Source organism: Phaeodactylum tricornutum, chromosome 17, assembly GCF_000150955.2.
Source record: "Phaeodactylum tricornutum CCAP 1055/1 chromosome 17, whole genome shotgun sequence".
In the NCBI taxonomy this organism is placed as follows: domain Eukaryota; phylum Bacillariophyta; class Bacillariophyceae; order Surirellales; family Neidiaceae; genus Phaeodactylum; species Phaeodactylum tricornutum.
Genome location: NC_011685.1, coordinates 174528 through 194021, shown reverse-complemented (window position 1 = coordinate 194021; position 19494 = coordinate 174528). Strand labels below are relative to the sequence as shown.

The 19494-nt window shown below is 49.7% G+C and overlaps 5 protein-coding genes across 5 annotated transcripts; 3 read left to right on the top strand and 2 right to left on the bottom strand.

Moving 5' to 3' along the window:
• Positions 1 to 422: 422 nt before the first annotated feature.
• PHATRDRAFT_48348 (predicted protein) lies at positions 423 to 8360 on the bottom strand (the record flags this gene model as incomplete). Its single annotated transcript, XM_002182753.1, has 1 exon — positions 423 to 8360. The coding sequence occupies one exon, from the start codon at positions 8358 to 8360 to the stop codon at positions 519 to 521; it is 7842 nt and encodes a 2613-aa protein (XP_002182789.1). The 3' UTR covers positions 423 to 518.
• A 532-nt stretch (positions 8361 to 8892) lies between these two features.
• On the top strand, positions 8893 to 11052 carry PHATRDRAFT_38781 (predicted protein; the record flags this gene model as incomplete). Its single annotated transcript, XM_002182880.1, has 3 exons — positions 8893 to 9080; positions 9613 to 10544; positions 10919 to 11052. 3 exons carry the CDS (start codon positions 8893 to 8895, stop codon positions 11050 to 11052), a joined length of 1254 nt encoding a protein of 417 aa, XP_002182916.1.
• A 171-nt stretch (positions 11053 to 11223) lies between these two features.
• On the bottom strand, positions 11224 to 13532 carry PHATRDRAFT_48347 (predicted protein; the record flags this gene model as incomplete). The annotated part of the gene is made up of 2 exons (XM_002182752.1): positions 12395 to 13532; positions 11224 to 12317 (listed from the first exon to the last, which is right to left on the bottom strand). The coding sequence occupies exons 1-2, from the start codon at positions 12951 to 12953 to the stop codon at positions 11224 to 11226; spliced, it is 1653 nt and encodes a 550-aa protein (XP_002182788.1). The 5' UTR covers positions 12954 to 13532.
• A 380-nt stretch (positions 13533 to 13912) lies between these two features.
• Positions 13913 to 14865, top strand: PHATRDRAFT_48346 (predicted protein). Its single transcript, XM_002182879.1, has one exon. It carries the CDS (start codon positions 14034 to 14036, stop codon positions 14844 to 14846), a length of 813 nt encoding a protein of 270 aa, XP_002182915.1. The 5' UTR covers positions 13913 to 14033; the 3' UTR covers positions 14847 to 14865.
• A 3795-nt stretch (positions 14866 to 18660) lies between these two features.
• Positions 18661 to 19327, top strand: PHATRDRAFT_48345 (predicted protein; the record flags this gene model as incomplete). The annotated part of the gene is made up of 3 exons (XM_002182878.1): positions 18661 to 18895; positions 18965 to 19162; positions 19211 to 19327. Coding segments are annotated over exons 1-3 (501 nt in total), but the record flags the coding sequence as incomplete, so codon positions are not given.
• Between the last annotated feature and the right edge of the window lie 167 nt (positions 19328 to 19494).

The window sequence follows — 19494 nt, the reverse complement described above, 5'->3', positions numbered from 1 at the left end:
AAACCCGTATAGATACAACTTATAGACTTGTCCGGTAGACTTCTGGATAGCAACCCCACATGAAGGCTTGAAGTAAGGGTCTCCAAAACAATCATGATGATTAACCACAGCATGTGGACAAATAGTTTCATTAATAAAAAATCTAGGTAAACACGCAACATAAAACAAGTGCATTTTTTCCCCCAAATTTCACCTCTACTCATCCCGAATAGTGGTTTTCTCGAAAACTTCCCGAACAGCTGATTTCCAGTTACATTAGTTGATTTGTTGCTTCGATAGCTGTCCGCTTCGTCGACAGAGATCTTCGGGTAAGATACGCTCCGAACAATCGCCGAAGATACGGAGTGTTTCTTGGTCTGGCTTCGCACGCTCTCGAGCGAAAGGCATAATTAAACCTGAAACAGTGGGAGCCCCCATATCGTACGCGTATGCGTCCCCTTAACTATAGCACTTTACTGTTAAGCTTAGATTTAGCAACAATGCGGGCGCAGTGTGTTCCGGTTTTCAAGTAAATAGACTCACTCCCCGAGCAAGTTTGCGTAGAAGGAAACACGAGGGTCGACGCTTTCTTCCTCCATTTCTTGAGCGAGCATTGCAGGGGTCAAAAGAGGAAAATTTGCAGAGCTGTCATACTCATTTGACTTTTCGTTTTCGTCGTCGAACGCGATCCCGTATGCAGCTGCTCGGGACCGGTGGTTGTCACCAGCAGCCCATGGATTCGATAAAACAGGAGCAATTTTCATTCCAACAGATGATAAGGGGTCCAAAAGGGTCTGCTGAACATCTAGCTCTTCTTGTTGATCTCGTTCACTCAAAATACCGTCCAAAAAGTCCATCACATCGAAACCGCCTGTCTCAGGCTTTTCGCTCAAAGAGTAAAGTGGTTCGCGACGGCTTTGAGCAGTTGCCAACGCATTGTGATCATTTAAATTAAAGGAGCTGACAGACTTGCCATTGCGCCGAAAGTGGTTAGCGGACGCGGAAGATTCTTCCAATAAACTTCCTATGATAGTGTCAGAGCTCTCATGCTGCGAATGCTCCCTTGGAACTCTCACTGGTGCATGATTCGTAGACCTGGAAGATTGTGGCGATTCGCTCGCAGTAGCTGATGACACATCATAGGAATGAAGAGTTTGATTTGCTTCGAATCCTGGTGGAGGATCAAGCTTAGCAGGCTGTCGGAACACTACTTTCCCTGTCTTACCCACTCCAGACGGGGAACCTGCTGACGGGTGGACATTCGGGTATTCATGGGTCAAAAGCCGTTCCGGCTTTCTGCCCTGAGTGAGCTCCGGTGGTAGTGTGGCCTTTTGTTGATGATGACATTCTTTGGAATGGAATGCATTCTCTTCGGGTGTAACACTCGATATGCCAATTTGAGCGGCATTTATTCTCTGTCCATCTTTGCTGCTTCGTCCTGAGTTGGAGGTGCGTTTCTCTTGCACCTCATTGGGCTGTGACATAGACTTCATTTGGTCTGGACAGACAACGCTGTCGTTCGGTATCCTGTAATCCTTACGGACAGAGCCCTTGCTATCGTTTTCGCGCCTTTCTGTGTTGGTTTTGTCGAAGCTGTGAGCTTCGTTATCGGTAAAATTCCCATCAATGGAAGAGGCTATGCTTCGGTCGGACTGAGGCGGAATCTGGTTCGCCCTGGAGCTGACGGTTTTAAAAACAATTGGGCTTCGACGGAAATCGCTTGGAAGATTGAGATCCACCGAGCCAGTGTCTTTACCAAAGTCCGTGGAATCTCCATTCGACACGTGAAACGATTCCAGAGCACTGGAGTCGTCTTCACTACTCTGTGCGTTTTCGACGCCGTTCTCGTCGTCATCATTATCTTGCAACGACAAAGGAGAGCCTCGACTACGTTGCAAAAGAAGCTGCTCCCTCACAGAGAAGATAGCGAGTGATGGGAAAGATGATGCATCGATTATTCCCCTTGCGAGCGCGGTACGCCATCCAACCTCAACCGGAAATAAGCCGAAGGTACTGTGGATATCGAAGCGTCGGAAGATTGCGTCGCTCAACGTTCTCATCCTTTCGCCGCCCGCATTCAATTTGACCTTTTCGGTCTGAGGATTATCGCTCTGCCTTTCACGATCAAAAATACCAGCGGTATTAAAGCATTGAGGAAGCAAAATTCCCGATGATCTATATCTGGCGAGAACTACGTGCCGAATCTGCTCTCGTCCAAGCGCTTGCAGATCGCTAGACGTTGGGTCTGAACGTGTCAGGCACCGAAATGCCGGATACCAATTTGATCCATCAACGAGTCTTTTCTCGACTTTGCAACCCTTTCGTGATATTATGTAAAAAAATCGACCAGCGTTTTGTTCTCTCTTCTTAATCTTTCTGACGCATTGAAAAATGGTCGTCGATATAATCCCTGCGATGGTCATCCATCGCCCAAAACATAGAGCAATCCGCAATAGTATGTTTCCGTTTTCGTTCCCGTATAAGTGCAGATTCCCGTTCACCTTGACCGTCACCAGATCGCCAACGTCTGTCGCTTTCTCTCCATAGATGTTTGAGCGAAATACCATGCAATTGGAAAATTGCTTCTTCGACATTTCGTATCCGAGAAAAACCACTTCCCGAGATGGACGAAAGTAATTTCTATGTTGTAAGGTGTCTGAAATCGAAGGAATACTTTGCTGTTCTTCACTAGAAGAGTGCCCTTCGGACCGGCGGTCGTACATGAAATTCAATGCAATGTAGTTCTTTTGCCTTCGGCATGTTGGACGATACTCGATGTAAAATGTTTTGTTTTCCCCCGGAAGGAGTCTAAAATTCTCAGACTCCACTTTTTGCTCCCCGCATTCCAAGAGCCGAAAGTTAGCTAGACCGCACTTCGCTTTGAACTGCTGGTCGTCCCGGAGTAGGCTGTGAACATCGGAAAAGAATATGTTTTCAAATGAAGCGGCTGTATCCCCATCGTTTCGTATAACAAAACCTTTCACATTTGACTGCGCAGCCGTTGCTTTTCGTGAAGTTCCTTCGAACATCAAAGTTGATCGACCATATCTCATTTCGAGGTCTCCAAAGTCGTCTACGCTATTCACAGGTGTTAAATCCAAAAAAGCAATTTTTTCCCACAGGGCTTCTCCGCGCAACTGGACTCGTTCGAGTCCAGTAAGTGAATTTTCCAGAAACAACATCGATTCAAAGACTTTGTTGGGGTGTCCAAGACTCTTTTCTAAAGCGCGACTGAGGCGATCCACTTTATTTGGTGGACGAAAGAAAATCGGTCCGAGCTCCGCCTCTCCATACGGCGGAATCACAATCTCATCCAACGACGAGAAGGACAACGCAAACGGTTGTAATAGGCCTTGTTCCGACACGGACTCACCATCTTCATCATTTGAACGGTTAGCCTCCACAAGTGGGAAACGCTTCCGACCTAAAAGGCGCTCCCCGAACCCGGAAGATGCTCCAATAGGACTTTTCGATAACAATAGAGCGACGTGCGCAGGCACATCCCCTTTGATGCCACACCGTGAACCACAACCGACAAGAAATGCCGAGCTTGCCAGGAGTCCTGGATTGTGAATACTGATGTACGCTCCTCGTCCAGACCGCAAGGTCAAATTTTGGTAGGAGTGAATTACATGCCCATAGAAGGTTGCTGCGAAAAACCCTCTACTCGCTTCCCACCAAGGATTCTTAGCTGTGGTATTCTCCTGTTGCGAGAGGACGACACCTGTCTGAACGTATGGGGACGGTTGATCTGAAATATACGAGGAACGGGTTTGGTAAAACAGCTCACGATCAATGTCTCCGAGCAGCGGTTCAGTTCGCCGTTTTCTCTCGCCAAAAACAGCTAAGCGAACTCTAACAGGGACACCCGTGGGGTTCTTTAAAGGCAAGTGCAGGGAAGAAACCTCCCCCACCAAAAGGGGTGGAAATTCAAAAATTGAAGCAGCAGCGTCGTCGTTGCTAGATGGCGCATACCTGCCAAATTTCCCTGCTCTTCTTTCGTCAAAAAGACGCGGTACATCTAGAATTGTTTCGATTGTCAAATTTCGCAGCGCAACAGCAAGCCGATTTTTCCCGAGGCGCCCTCCTTTGGCAGCAAGTTCTAGTGGTGAAAGCTCGTAATCACTTGTGTTGTACTCAACAACCGCACGCAGACTTGTACTCAGCGACCGCACTCCGGACTTTGATATAGCTTTCCAAGCATTCCAAGCCCCGCTCACTGCATCAATCATCGCTTCTGAAACGAGGCCATCAGAATAGCGCTTGCCACTCTTGTAAACATTAGAAAAATTCGTTGGTACAACTTCATGTGCACCAACGTTGTGAAAATATTCGGTCACATGGAGAGCGCGATTAAATGCTTGGACAGCACGCTTCATACCTCCACCCTCTTCCAAGCGCTCCCGACCCTCGTTTCTCCTCGAAGCAGTGTCAGTCCTATCTAGTGCTAGAACACCACAGCCTCTCGGTTGAAGCTGCCTCCATTCGTCAAGCCAACTCAACACACAGCGAAAGAAAGAGGGGAACTCTCCTGTCGCGATATTAAGTGCTCTTTGGCAAGGAACTACACTGCTGATTGCGCCCACATTGACACCCAGGAATGAGTCTGCGTTCTCTTCATGTGTATTGTTGACAAGCGTCACCTTGAACCACGGATTGCAGCTTGAAATCTCGACTACTTTGAGATCGCGGTTAAATGTCGACCGCATAAAAAGTGGAATGGTCCTCTCATCAGCTGGGGATTCCTGTGGCATAACAAAATCACTGTCCAAATGGTGTGACGATCTTTTCCCCCTTGACAGTAATCTTACTGGTGAAGGGGTATCCGTCGACTGTTTTGCAAAAAGTCCAATTGGTACTTGAATGACACCTTCTCTGTGCAAAATGGCAGAGTTATTGGTCGACGGCACGGACAAGCGAGATACCTCTAGCGTTCCTTGAAGAGCAGCAAAGGAAACTAAGATAGGCAGGACCTCTCCGTGATCCGTAGAAAGAACCAAGCCCGTCGCGAGAAATTGAGTAATGTCACTTTCAAGGACGTTTCTGGGAGGCGAGCGTACCCTAATGTCGAACCGAGCTACTCCACCAGGAGGGAGTTGGACAAGTTCCGGCCCTGATCCTCTCCCTCGTACAGTCTCCGTTTCCATGGCCATATCCCAGCATACTGGAAGACAACGTAACGTTCTCCCATCGTTCGAGATTATGATCGGTCCTGGCATTCTTCGCCCTTGAAGTCGGCTAACAAACGACCCGTACAGAGGAGGGTTCACTGAAGCATCGCAGCGACTTGTTGTATTCTTAAAGCTGTATTCGAACGATGCGGTCGAATGAAAGTTGACAGAGGCAGTCGCCTTGAAAAGTTCCCGAAGAATCGAATGTTTTGTAGTGGCCATGTCGCTCAGCGTGACCGCATCGCGGTAGGGAAACCGCTCGAAGAACAGCTTCGTTGCCCTGTCAGACAAAAGAAATTGGCGGAGAGCATTCACCGGTTGCCCTGCCAAAGGGCCATCACGAAGTCGGGGCTCGGGTACCTTTTTCCCGCGAATCACTCGACTTCTGGGCTTGTGCGGAAAAAAGTCCACGATACTGTTCCCATCTCCCCGCCTCGAGCATCCATCGCGGCCCAGAGTTATACTCATTCCTTCAACTTCCCTAACATCAATCGTGATTTTTATGGGAACTGGATTATGGTTTGTCAAATACAACGGCAAAGTTTCCACCTGGCCATGAGGAATTGCACCTGCTTTTATTAGCATTGGACGCAATTTGGAATTCTTCAGATCGACCGATTTCTGAGCCAAGCGATAAAGGTACCTTCCGAGCAGCACTCCATCGCGCTCTGGATGCTTTCGACTGTCTAGTGACGCGTCCAAAACGGAGCGGAGTGAGAGACCGGCCTTTGTATTTTGAAACCAGTTTAACAATTGCTCATAACCAACAATTACACGATTCCAGATCGCGTTGTCGTCCTCCGGATGTTCCTCTAAACCGTCAGCCATGATTTCTGACCTATACGGACTCGCGGAAACGTCTAGCTGGCCCGGATAGATGATCAAGGGCAGTAAGTGGAGACCGGTGTCGGGTTCGGTAATGACGCTGAGTTGACAATAGGTTGGCAGCATTTCGTTGAATGAAAGGGGAACAGATTTGCTCCGGTCTGTTTCAGATGGAAAGCGATATCGCAAAAGCACCGGACCTAAATCCGTTACATTGTTGACGGATAATGGAGGAACGTGCTTCATTTTTCGAGGGATGGAAACTTCAAATCGATGACATAGTGATTCCGACATGTTCTGAAGAGGTGCAGATTCCGACATCACTATATCAATCCGTGATATTTGCACCAGAGGAACATTCGAAAAGACTCGCAAGCGATGATCCAAATGATCTAAAAGCACGAGCTGTTCCATATCGAGCAGCCCATCGTTCTGCAACGGCCTAAAATCAACGGGCGACTTTGGAAAGAATGCCATAGACAAGGTTTCGGTGGCGTCTTCTTCGTCCCACACTTTGGTTGAAATCAAAGGCGATAACGGATGGGTCGAAGTTTCAATGTGAAAACCCATCTTCCCTAACCTGACCTGCGTGGTGAGAGGAACTTCCAACTTCAAATCGGAGTCGATTTGCGGATTTTCTTTTACCATTTTGTTCCACGTAGTATAATCGTGATCCGATGTCGTCCCCATAATCACAGCTTGTCCGGTAAAGCTGACCGAATCAGACCCGTCTTCCGCCAATTTCTTGCGCAATTGCGACCAATCCAAGAAAACTTGCAGTGTCAACGTTTCTTGCAGCATCATGCCTTCCAATTCGTCCGGCAAATTGATCGCTTCCCGATCCGCCGAGCTGTGGGGGCGAATTTCCACCCGTACACCATACTGGGTCTCTCGTCCTTTATCATTTGCATCCAAGGCAACGGCCGCCCGCATGAGTCGCATCACTGGACTACCGACTGTCGTATAAACTCTCAAGGTCTGCTCGATGACCAAAGTTTCCGGAGAGATGAACGAAAAATCCATGCGCGATGGTATCGGCGTTAACACAGACTGGGGCCCTAGTGTTACCAGCTCGTCGTCCTTCTGTATATTCTCTTTAGACTCCACATACTCAACAGTCATTGAGTGCTCGGCCGGTGATAATGCCTTGCGCACCGTTATATAAAAAATTTCTTCGGTCGTTTCCATTTGCAAAACACCCAGTACTTCGTCGTCATCGTACCACATCCAAGTTTCGTCCAAACCGATATCGTGATCGGTATCTACCGGAATAGGTTCCTCGTGTACGCAGACAGTGACGACGTAGTGTGCGTTGCCGTACGCTGGCACTTGCAACGGAAGCGTGCCGGAGCGCAATAGAGTACGGGACTGACTATCCGCGCTGGCATTGCGCACGGAGAGAGATAGACGTTGTGACTTGATCAAAACGAGTTTTGTAACCTGTAAGGGTCGTTCTACCAGATCCGCGCTGATGTGTAAGTCGTAACACGAGCCGACGGACGGCGCAACCGCCGTTCCTGCGACGTCGTTCCATTTCCAAACCCCGCCACCGCCGTTTTCCTCTTCCTCCTCTTCCGATAATGTATGCTGTGCGTGGTTGTCCGTCCAGTCGCTCGGGTCCTGTAGCACAATCATATCGGGTACATCATAAAAATTCGTTCGCTGGGTGGTGGCACGCACCGGAATGGTCACACGTCCCCAATCGGTTTCAACCTCGAAAGTAGATCGTATTTCGTACTTATTATTATCTTCCAAGATGCCCTGGAAGGGAGCCTTTACGGAGGGAAATCGTGGCAGTAGGGTTACCGGGAAAAAGGCAAACTGGCCGGGACCGAGGGACAGAGACTCCGGCAAGGGTGTCAAGTGAAACTGGGTTGGCACTGAAATGAGGGTTGCGTCCTCACCATCGTCGACTTCCATCATGCGCGTTTCTTCCGTTTCCATGCGGATGGAATGAATCCAAACGTCCTCGGTATCGTGCTGTGTGTGAAGGCAACAAAAGAAACATAACGATCGTGAGCGCATCCGGCGACCGATGAACGCAAAGAACTGTTTCGCAGATGCAGATGCAGGCCCGGCATTTTTGAAACGTACCACGTTAAATAATTGCACTTGCCCTAAACTGGCGTGAGCGGAGGGTGCGTTTAACATGGGTGTCATGCTGACCCGCAGGTACGAGTTGGACAAGCTCGATACTGTCTTGCTTATTGATGTCTTTGCTGTAGGTGTTATCGTTGTTGGGGTTGATATTGTTGGGGTTGATGTTGTTCGGCTCGTCGTGGTGGCGCTGGTGGTCTCCCAGACTGTCAGGATCATCCAAGCAATCCACACCCACACAACGCACCGCCACCAGGTTCGTTGACCACGCCTTCCGGTACGCATCATCGTACTACCTACGATGACGGCTTCGACTACTCAGCAAGCACGAGACGAACGAGACCCAAAATACCCCGGTGTGACGCGTTCAGATGCGGCTACCGACGCACACTCCGGCACACAATCCGGAAAGGCAAGACGGGGCTCGAATTTCTTCGGGGATTAAGTTTGGCAATCAGATGTCAACACTGGCTTGTTTGACTGTCGAGGGTTGCCATTTGGTTTCGGGTTGGACTGTTCGAGCCAGGTGTGGAATATAGTCCGCTAAGCAGGGGGAGAGGACTACCAGAACGGTAATGAACTGGTAACGGCATACTATACCAACCCCCCATTATAGGGAACACAAATAGTTAAGGAAGAGAAGGGGACGTGTCCGTAGGGTACGGCGACACACAGCCACACAACCCTACTGCGATATAAGGGGTTAAGTTGTGACCAAATCGCGTCGGGGAAACCCGTTCGTTCCCACCGTAACTGGCTGGGCCCCTTGTCGACTTCTCACGACGAATACCGGACCGCAAATGTCTGTGTTGGTCGTCGAATGTCGGGCATCCCCAACGCGCAGTACGGTCGCCGAGTTTTGGTACGGTTCGCATACGAATGGGGCGGTGCCGTATTCTCTATCGAAAAGAACTGTGGCAACGGAACCGGAGGAGGTGTCAAGCGAATCACCCACCGTCTGTCGGGAACGGTCCGTGTCAATTTTTTCGAAGTCACGGCTCCATCACGGTATTTATCATAGTTCTGTTGGTTCTTACAATTATGTAATTACGGAGAAATATAACTACCGTTGACGATTTCATTCGTGTCAGCATGGCCCCACCCTATCCTTTTTTGAATCGCCTAGATTTACTGTAGTGAATCGATGACAATATTTCTGTATTTGGTACCACTCAGGAGTGACGGTGACACGAGTTCTGATGTCGTCCGGCCGGTGCGCAGGAAACCAGTGTAGAGAACACTCGGGAAGTCTTCGAGTGTGGAAATGGAAGCGTGCCGCCTGTACAGTTGTGTGTTGATTCGCCGTCGACGGTTCCGTTCGGAATCTCCGCGGAGGAGACAGCGCCAAAGGAAACACGGAAAACGCCCGAGTGGCAATATACGACTTTCGCTCCAGTAGGATTTTCTTGCTCGTCTCTCGTACGGCACACCACTCACTTGTTATTCGCATTCACTTTCCGTCGTGTCTCTTGTCAATGGAACTGTGTGCGTGCTGGTGTGCTTGTGTGAACGTCTGTAATTCTTATTAGTTTCTTATTAGTACACCATCCAAACGGACAATGAATGATTCCGTACGGATGACCGCGTCGTCGTACTCTACCGGACGTCGCCGGTCCCGGAGTGCGACTTCCACTACTGCGGACACGTTGCGTCCCACGATGACAACGACGACGACGCCTCCTTCACCACAAGTCGACGAGCTCGACAACGTCTGGGCGCAGAATCCTTCGCAATGGCTCACGTACTCGTCCGACGAAGAATCCGCACACTCGCGGCACAGTCGCGACGTCTCCCCCGCACTTTTGGATCTCGTCGATCCGGACGAACTCGCGCACGTCTTTACCACCTTTAGTCCAACCGACGCACGCACCCGTCGGCGTACCCGCAGTGCGGTGGACATTCCGGTCGATCACACCACACCGCCACAGCAGCACCACAACACTAGTGTGGCGCTCGAGTTCGGCACCGGGACGTCACCGGAAGACGACCTCACGGAAGCGGCCCGCGGATTCCAACGTCACGCCACGCGATGGCTTCTCCTCTGGTTTGCCGTTTGTGCCGTCACCACGTTCGGCGTCACCGACCCCCTGGCGTCGTCGCCGTGGACTCGGACCGATACCGCGTCCCCTACTTTCACGACGGCGGTCTTGCCTCTCTTTACGAACCCGTCGGCAACCCGATGGGAAACCTCCAACGCCGGAACACCGGCGGCGGGGTCTGCGCGTCTCGCACACGCCCGGGCAGCTCCACGGAATTCACACGCAGTGGTAGCCAAACTCCGGTATCGACCCGAACTGGAAGCCTTTTATCGCCAAGACGCCTTGCGAACCGCATTCACCACACTCCATTGGACCTACTACGTCAATATTTGTGCACTCGGTGGGGTGCTCCTGTGGGCGTTGCGGGAACACGTGGTACAACACCAGCGGTACTATCGGAATTGCTGGCGCGGCCATCCCAGTCCGGCGATGAGTACGTATGCGACCCGATCGCGCTAGCTGTATGGAACACATACACACTAGCGATCGGGAGGTAGTTTAGAGGTAGTGCGATGCGGTGCGGCACCCGCCGTCCACAACCAACACTTTCGGATATAACCTACCATCTTGATTTGGCACTCCTTTACCCATCTATATACTTTTAGGTAGCTAGGTAGGTTAATGGATAGGCTAGCACCTAAAGCTAGAGAAGCCTCGCTCGGTCGGGGTCCAGTGCCGTGTGGACGGGTGCTGCGGAGCAACAATTTGCCTACAAGTAGGGTTCCCAAGGCTATAATCGTTCGGCATATTGCTTCCGAGTCTCGAGGTACCGGATACTGAACGTGAATCTGTAGAAACACTCTAGAGTCAAGTTCACAATCAGCAACGGACGAAGGAAGAAAATGGTCAAATTCCCGGTCGATACAAGGAACTTTCTCCCGGGGAACATCGAACGCGTTCCAGCCCCCGACGACGCGCCCGAAGTGGGCTTGGAACTCTAGGAAAACAATTGTATTCCGTCCCGGACACGCGACTACATTCAAACCTACATGAACACTATATGCCCAAAGGAGCCCTTTTTACAATATACTTGGTACTAACATTAGCGGCACCGACAAGACTTGCTTTTCCCGGTAAACAGCACAGCACTCTAGTCAATCATGGTATGCGTCTCAGTATTCCAAACTCGCGGGAGCCCGGGGTTGATCACCCGACTTCTTGACCCACGATCGGGCCCTGTTTTTGACCACCAGAGCCCGACTCGCCCGGCCCGAGGCGTCACATGCCCGACAGGGGGGCGTTGACAAGTTTGCGACCCCGTGCACCACGTCCAATCGCAGCGCAAACGACGAGACACCCTTGTAGCAGCTTTCTAGAGCCTGATATTCTTCTTCCGCCAAGAGTTCGACGACCGAATGGTTTTCGCGATCCAGCAACTCGTTTTTGTTGGGAGGGTTGCGGGCGACGGGAGCGTCAATGTTGTCGAGCATGACGTGTGGCTGTTGTTGAATGTATTGTCGTTGTTGAGTCTCCAACAATCGCAACGCCGAAAGCTGCTGTCCAATTTGGTGTTCACCGAGACCTGCCTCCCGCATAGCCTGGAGCGTTGCTTGATCCGGTCCTTGCCCGGGAAGGATCATTGGTCCATTCACAGCTGCTGCGGGAGGTGTGGCAAGGACCATCGCGGGCATTATTTCCGTCTCGTTCGAGGCGAACAGCTCGGTAGCCTGTCCCTCGAGGTACGCCTCGAGATGCGGTGGCAACAAGGGAAGGCGGTGCGCGTCGCAGAGAAGACCCGCCGCATCTGGTGCCGGGCAAGGACCACCTTCACCGGTTTTCATATACCGACGCCATTGGTGGCACCAAGCTCGGGGCAACACAAAGTACTTGCCGTCTCGGAGCGGGCAAGGCGTTGCTAGAGCAATTTTCTCACACGGCGTCGCAACTGCGCTGTCCGTACTCGAGAATACTGTCACCTCGGCGCGACGAATCGCGTGCAGTGGTACTCCGGTCCGCCTAGTGTACAGCCGGCGAAGCGATGGATTCGACAAAGGTCGCTTACGTTCTAATTTGCGACATTCTTCCTCGTCTCTCTGGTTTTTTTTGTTCATTTCGGATTCCGCAAAGCACTGTAAGCATTCCCCAGTAGTAGCATCGAGAGAAGTACTGTCTGGATATAACTTTTTGAGGATTTTCCAGGCCTGTTTGTTAACGTAGCGACGCCGGGCCCGAGCCGATTTTCCGTTGGAACAGCGACTTAAACAGGCTACGACATGAGAGAGCAAGGAATCGAATCAGAACAAACAAAGACGGACTGACCAAAATGCGACTTGAGCTACGTACAGTGTTCACACAATAGATCCGAATTCACGTTGGGCCAGGGTGGACTAATATCAGATAGACGGCGTTGTCGCAAACGTTGCTTTTTTTTCGAAATTTTCTTGTTCGTTTTAGCCGCTTGTTGTTCTTCCTGTTGTGCCTCGAGCCACTTCAGGGCACTTTTACACCAACTCTTGCTGACAATGTAGCCTGTCGAAGGTTCCGGGCTGTTCAGAACCCGAGCGACCACGAGCAATTCCATATTGCGCAAGTGTTCAAAGGTGTAGCAGGGTTTGTTTCGTTGGTCGGTCTCGGCGTTGCTCTTCGCCACCGGAGGGTCTTTGGTGGCCGGCAGGGGACGATAGGGGTCGCTTTGTGTCGGCTGTTGATCGAATCCTCGCGTGAGGGACGGTGGGTAGACGTGTTCGGCCGCGTGCGCGACGATTCCGTGGACGAGCTCGGGCTGACGAAAGCACCGACAGACTTGTTGGACCGCCGCCAAGTCGTACGCACGAAGGTAGGTCAACAGGCGGACCTGGAGTTCGAGGGGTAGCGTCAGCAAACCATTGCCGTTCGGTGACATTGCGGAGATCAATGTCGGTGGAGGAATAGACACGAAAATAGAAGCCGCCGTCTTTGGATTTTACAGTAGAAACAAAAAGAGGGGAGGATAAAAGTAACAAAAAACACGGTCAATCAAATTGAATCAGAACCCAAGGAGTAGCCGTTGGATCCCGAAGTAGCTACAGAGCAAGTGTTGGTGACGGGTAGCGAGATGTCTTCGCAGCAGTGTGTGGAAGGTTTGGATTGAACCGAACCTTACAACGAAGGACCGCTTGGGATTTTCCAAACACAGCAATGTCCGGTATAGAGTACCTTGATCTCACGCAGAGTGTGAGATTCCGAAGGACACTAGTTGATCGGGAAACCGACAGAAGCGCAGTCTATCTTTCTCGCACGCAAAGGGCCAAAAGCTACTAGCGTCTACGTGCAATTATCTGCAAGGCTTGTAATCTTTGTCGGTTACGGCAAGCAATCGAGCGAGTCTCAATCCGTCTCCCTGACGAAAGTTCGTTGGAAGCAATGTCCACCGCCTGTATGCTGTTGATCAGAAGAGAATCTGCAGAAGGATCAGGTCGGTCAGATTCTCGGCCACGGTGCATCTCGCACTAACTGTAAGACTCGCACAATTTGTTCGAACCGAACTAGTCGATTTTTTCCGTAGAAGCGATACGGGAGTCAACGATGACAGGCCGAACTCGAAATCACCCTCTGTACGAGACGTCAGTGTGTTTGGTCTCTCGCTGACGACATAGTCGTGAACTACTAAACCATGGGGGACTTGAAGTTGAACGTGTTCGTTCGCACGTCTCCAAAGCGGAGACATTGTTCCAAACGAAGCCTGACGCTAATCGAAAGTTCATCCGCCCACCGATGGAACCGGTGAATTCATGTTTCACGACAAAATCAAACACCGCATGCGCCAAATAGATTGCGTACTCGACAACAGCCCATGATCCATCCATCTCAGGTGTGTACAAGCATCATCGACGCATTCCCTAACCTTCCTGGATGAATAAAGTAATTCCATTCATTCTACTCCGCGTTGCGAAGCGACAAGGGGTGAACGCGACTTGCGGACAGTCACAGTATTTGCCCTCTGATGATTCGGCATGCGGTGGACGGGAGCGTTCTTCGAAAAAGACCGATAACGAGCTTCGGCGCCGCGTTGCTCGGCGGTGCGTGGACGAGTAGAAATCGCATCGTAATTGCTTGTGATAGACACCCGCCGCAGCGATGGCTGTTGCCGACGCGGTCGTGTGCAACCACGGTCGCTCCGGAGGATTTTACACTCGATGATTCTTGTCCCCTTTGTCGACAGTTCCGCCAAGGTCCTTGCGCCGCCCCGTTTAATTCCTGGTACGCCTGTACCGAACGGGCCAATGCCGCATCACAGGACCACGTTGCCGTGTGTAGCGAATCTTTTGCGGCTTTTCACGCGTGCGTCGCATCGAACGAAACATTTTACGATCGCGCGACGGGTCCGGACCAGTTCCATTCCAGCGGTCCGGACGAAAGTGCCGCCACCGCCACGGATGTATACACTTCCAGCTGCGAAGCCTGGCAGGAACTCATTGATAACGATCTAGCAGATGTCAAGCGTTTGGATTTTCCATCGCATTTACGCCCGGTTTGGCGAACGTCAGCGGACTCGCGGCTTTCGGCTGAGTTTGTCGTACGAGACCTCGTCTTGGTTTATGTGGAAGCATTGGAGAGCGACAATAGCCGAATTATGGGTGCGCGACTAATTGCGGCCGGTGCCAAGGCGGACATGACGGTAATACGTGATAGAAAGGAAACCGACCTTGTCAGCTTTGCTATTCCCAGCGCGTCAAATAGATGGCTACGTATTTCGGCCGTTTACGAAGATTCCGACGACGTAGTGGTCTATGAGATGACTCTCCGAGTTCCTTGAGTAACAAGTTCCCTATTCCTTTTACAAGCTAATTTGCCCTTGAGCTCTCTGCATCCCAACTTTAGACTTGCCCCATGCCTATCCCCAGTGGTTGATTGGTGGCGACTTTTGCATTGAGACCACTGGCTTAATTTGATAACGTTTGCGCGAGGATGTTTGGACACCGTCCTAGTGGGTGAAGTCAGGCAAGGGATTATAGGACTCGCGAGGCCGGAAGATCTCGAATAGTCACTCTCAATGTTTTGACTTCGTCTTTCCGGTGAAGCACACTAACAAATTCTAACAGGTAGATTTGAGCCGTACTCCAAAAAAAAGCCGGACGAGAACATGACTGACGTCATTATTTGCGTACCTTTCAACAAGTGAGATAGCAAAGTCTCGATTACTATAGTAAGCATGTTTTAAGTCAATTCTCTCTGTTGCTGGCGAGAACGGTGATGATTTTACAGAGTTCTCTCAAGTGCCGAAAGTCATAGTGAACTTCACCCCATCGGAACTATGTCCCCAATGGACAATAAAAAATCAAGTCATCGTACATTTCCAAATATTTCAATAAATACCTCTAAAATGCCAGATTTGTTGAGTCATATATATCACCCGTCAACTTATTGCCTGTTACTCATTGACTATTCGATTTTCCATTCCCCAAGATTGAAACCCTTACATCGGATTTCAATGCAAGGTGCGGCATCCGAAGAAGCCCTGGAAATTATCTTCATCGCGAAAAAGGCTACATCACAAAAGTTCCTTCCAGGCCCACAGTTTTTTGCTGATATTGAGTATTGCGAGCCTACCAAGGCCCATTTCAAAAAGACTTTTATACTTTTGAGTGGTCGCCATGATATCCGACGGTGATTCTATCGCTTCCTCTTCCCACGTTGTCTCTGACGATGAAGGGCAGGACTCGTCATTCGAGGAGTCATCGGCTTTGCTCGAGAGCTCAAACTCCTCTGGTCACGAGGAACGAGAGGTTCAGCAACTGATTCGAAAAGAATCCAAAGATGTTGCTTTGTGGCGGGAGATTGTAACGGGGATGATGGTCATTACTGGAGCGTTGGTAACTATTGCTACGTTTGTAGTATTCTCTCGGTTTGAGGTGAACGATTTTTCCGACGGGGTAAGAGTATTGTTGCTTGCTAACATGACTGCTGCAAGTATCGAATCCACGCCTTATGTCAAATGGCTAGTGAAACTAATTCCATCTTGTTTGAATTTTTTTATTGAAGGTTACGGATTTGTCGGGGAGCATTATCGAGTCAGCCAACAATAAGATAGAGATTTTGTTGGAGTCCGTCAGTGGTCTTAGTGACGTGATGACTTCCTTTGCAATGGCTACAAACGAATCTTGGCCATTGGTGACCTTGCCCGATTTTGTATGTGACCACCTGTTGTTTCGTCTCTTTATGCGTGAAACGGCAGCTTACCTCTCGTTTTTCCTTCAATCCTAGGATATTCATGTGGAGCATGTCAGGGAAATTACTGGGATTGCAGCCATGTGGTCATCACCCATTGTAGTGGGCTCGACTCTCGGTACATGGGAGGCATACAGCGTTGAGCTGTCTGGCAGTGAAATATGGAGAGAGGTATTCACAATTGAAAACCGAACCGTCTCATCTATCACCGGCGATGGTCCTTTCTCTCCCGTTTGGCAACTTTATCCTTCTCCAACCGATTTATCGATATCGTCAAAACTCCAGTCAACTACGATATTCTTTCAGATGAAGACTTTCAAAATACTTTTGAAAGCGTCAATAATTTTGGTTTCCCGGCGCTCTCTGCAGCTGTATCATTGGAACTTTTCTCTCGAGCGTATGGACGCAGTGAAGAGAGATTCGAACTCGAAGGCCCTCAGAGTTTTCTGTTACAGCCCGTGTATGATTCTTTCAAGAACCAAACTCTAGTTGCATACTTAACGGCTGTCATTCAATGGGGGTTCTTGTTTGAGAATGTTCTCCGCGATGACCAGCAGGGGATTGTTTGCGTCATGAAAAACACCTGTGGACAGGAGTTCACTTGGAGCGTAAATGGGAAGGATGTTCTCTTTGAGGGTGTTGGAGACTTGCACGACGAACAATATGCGAAATACCTAATGTCCACGACTTTTCAAACCAATGCAAACCAGACCGAAGCGAACGCAGTCGGAGTCTGCCTTTGGACTCTGGATGTTTACCCTACCTACGAACTACGTCACTCGTTTACGACAAACAAACCACTGCTCTATACCTCCGTCATTGGTTTCATCTTCTTTTGTACAGCCTTCACGTTCTTCGCCTATGACAAATTCGTTCAGCGTCGGAATGACAAGGTTGTATCGGCAGCTGCTAGATCTAACGCAATTGTTTCCTCTCTATTTCCATCCAATGTTCGGAAACAGCTTTTTGCTGAGAGTCACGGAGAGAGCGGAAAGCAAAAGGGGAAACATTGGCTGCATCCAAAATCTGGACTTAAAAATTTCTTAGAAGGAGAAAAAATCGACAATGATGGGGAGGAACCATTCGTCTTGGACACCAAACCAATTGCTGACCTATTTCCTGAGACTACGGTAAGTCATATTTGCGTTTGTTTAATCAGCAGATCATCCATTTCTTACAAGCTATATCTTCCACCACTACCTACAGATTATGTTTGCCGATCTCGTCGGCTTTACGGCGTGGAGTAGCGTTAGAGAACCTTCTCAAGTTTTTACGTTACTAGAGACCGTGTACCGCGCATTTGACCAAATCGCCAAGCGGCGTCGCATTTTCAAAGTAGAAACCGTCGGTGACTGTTACGTCGCTGTGTCAGGACTACCGGAACCAAGGAAAGATCATGCTCTAGCTATGGCCAAGTTTGCCTCCGACTGCTTGAAGAAGCTTGGCGAGGTGACCAAGAAACTGGAAACAACGCTTGGGCCTGATACAGCCGATCTGACAGTGTAAGTACTTATTTTGACGGCTGTCGACAGATTTTTGCCTATCAGCTACCAACGCTTTTCTGTATCGCTTTTACAGTCGCGTGGGATTGCATTCAGGCCCAGTCACAGCTGGTGTGCTTCGAGGGGAGAAGTCGCGGTTCCAGCTTTTTGGAGATACTATGAATACGGTACGTTTGACAATTACGGATTGGTGCGCGCATGCTCTTTCTCTCTTACACGACGTTTTACTTCAGGCCGCGAGAATGGAGAGTACTGGAATACGCAACAAGATTCAACTCTCGCAAGAAACAGCCGATCTGCTGATCGCAGCCGGAAAATCCCACTGGGTGAGACCTCGAGAAGAGAAGATCGTAGCAAAGGGCAAAGGCGAACTTCAGACCTATTGGTTGTACCTACGAAACCACAGTGATCGCTCGTCGGCGAATGAGCATCTCAGTAGCAATGGGTCTAGTAGAGACACAGATGATGACCACGATATCCACATTAATGTTGTTCGGGACGCGATGGAAGACCCCAAAGTCAAACGATTGATGGGCGACAAGACTTCACGATTGATTGACTGGAATGTGGATGTGCTGCTTCGTTTGTTGAAAACAATAGTAGCCAGACGTCAGGCCAGTGCTGTCCCCAAAGACTCAGTCTCAAAATTGTTGAAACCTTTAAATAGCCAAGTTGGAAAAACAGTTATTGACGAAGTGGTCGAGATTGTGACTTTGCCAGATTTCGACGCCAAGGCGGCTCGAAAGCAGAGTGACCCAGAAGGCATCACCATCGACGAACGAGTTGTGGAGCAATTGCATGAATACGTAACCAACGTAGCAATTATGTGAGTTTTAATGGAGGGGCTCCGCAATCAGAATTTCGAATACGAATTCTCATTCTTTTTTGTCCTTCTTCCAGGTACAACGAGAACCCTTTCCATAACTTTGAGCATGCATCGCACGTAACAATGAGCGTGACAAAGTTGTTGAGTCGCATTGTTGCACCTAGTGATGTACTCGATGGACTCTCCAACAATGGCGGAAGCGGTCGTGGTCGAAATCGGTTGGCCTCCAATCTGCATGATCACACGTACGGTATTACATCGGATCCATTGACTCAGTTCGCTTGCGTCTTCTCGGCATTAATTCACGATGTGGATCACTCTGGTGTCCCAAACACTACTCTTGTCAAGGAAAATGCTAAAATTGCTGCCATCTATCATAACAAGAGCGTGGCGGAACAAAACTCTATCGATTTAGCTTGGGATTTGCTAATTGACGACAGCTACGCGGAACTTCGCAATACAATATATGCCACTCAGGAAGAACAACTACGATTTCGTCAGCTAGTCGTCAACTCGGTCATGGCTACGGATATTATGGACAAGGATCTCAAGGGACTTCGTAACGCGCGTTGGGAAAGAGCATTCGACGTCGTGTTCCGGGACGAGAATCCACGGGACGCGGTCAACCGAAAGGCAACAATCGTAATTGAACACTTGATTCAGGCTTCGGATGTAGCGCATACGATGCAGCACTGGCACATCTATCGAAAGTGGAACGAACGCTTGTTTTGTGAAATGTACTTGGCCTACCAAACGGGACGCTCGGAAACGGATCCATCCTCATCTTGGTATAAGGGGGAGCTGGGATTTTTTGACTTTTACATCATTCCGCTTGCCAAGAAACTCAAAGACTGCGGAGTCTTTGGAGTTTCTAGCGACGAATATTTACAGTACGCGACCGTGAATCG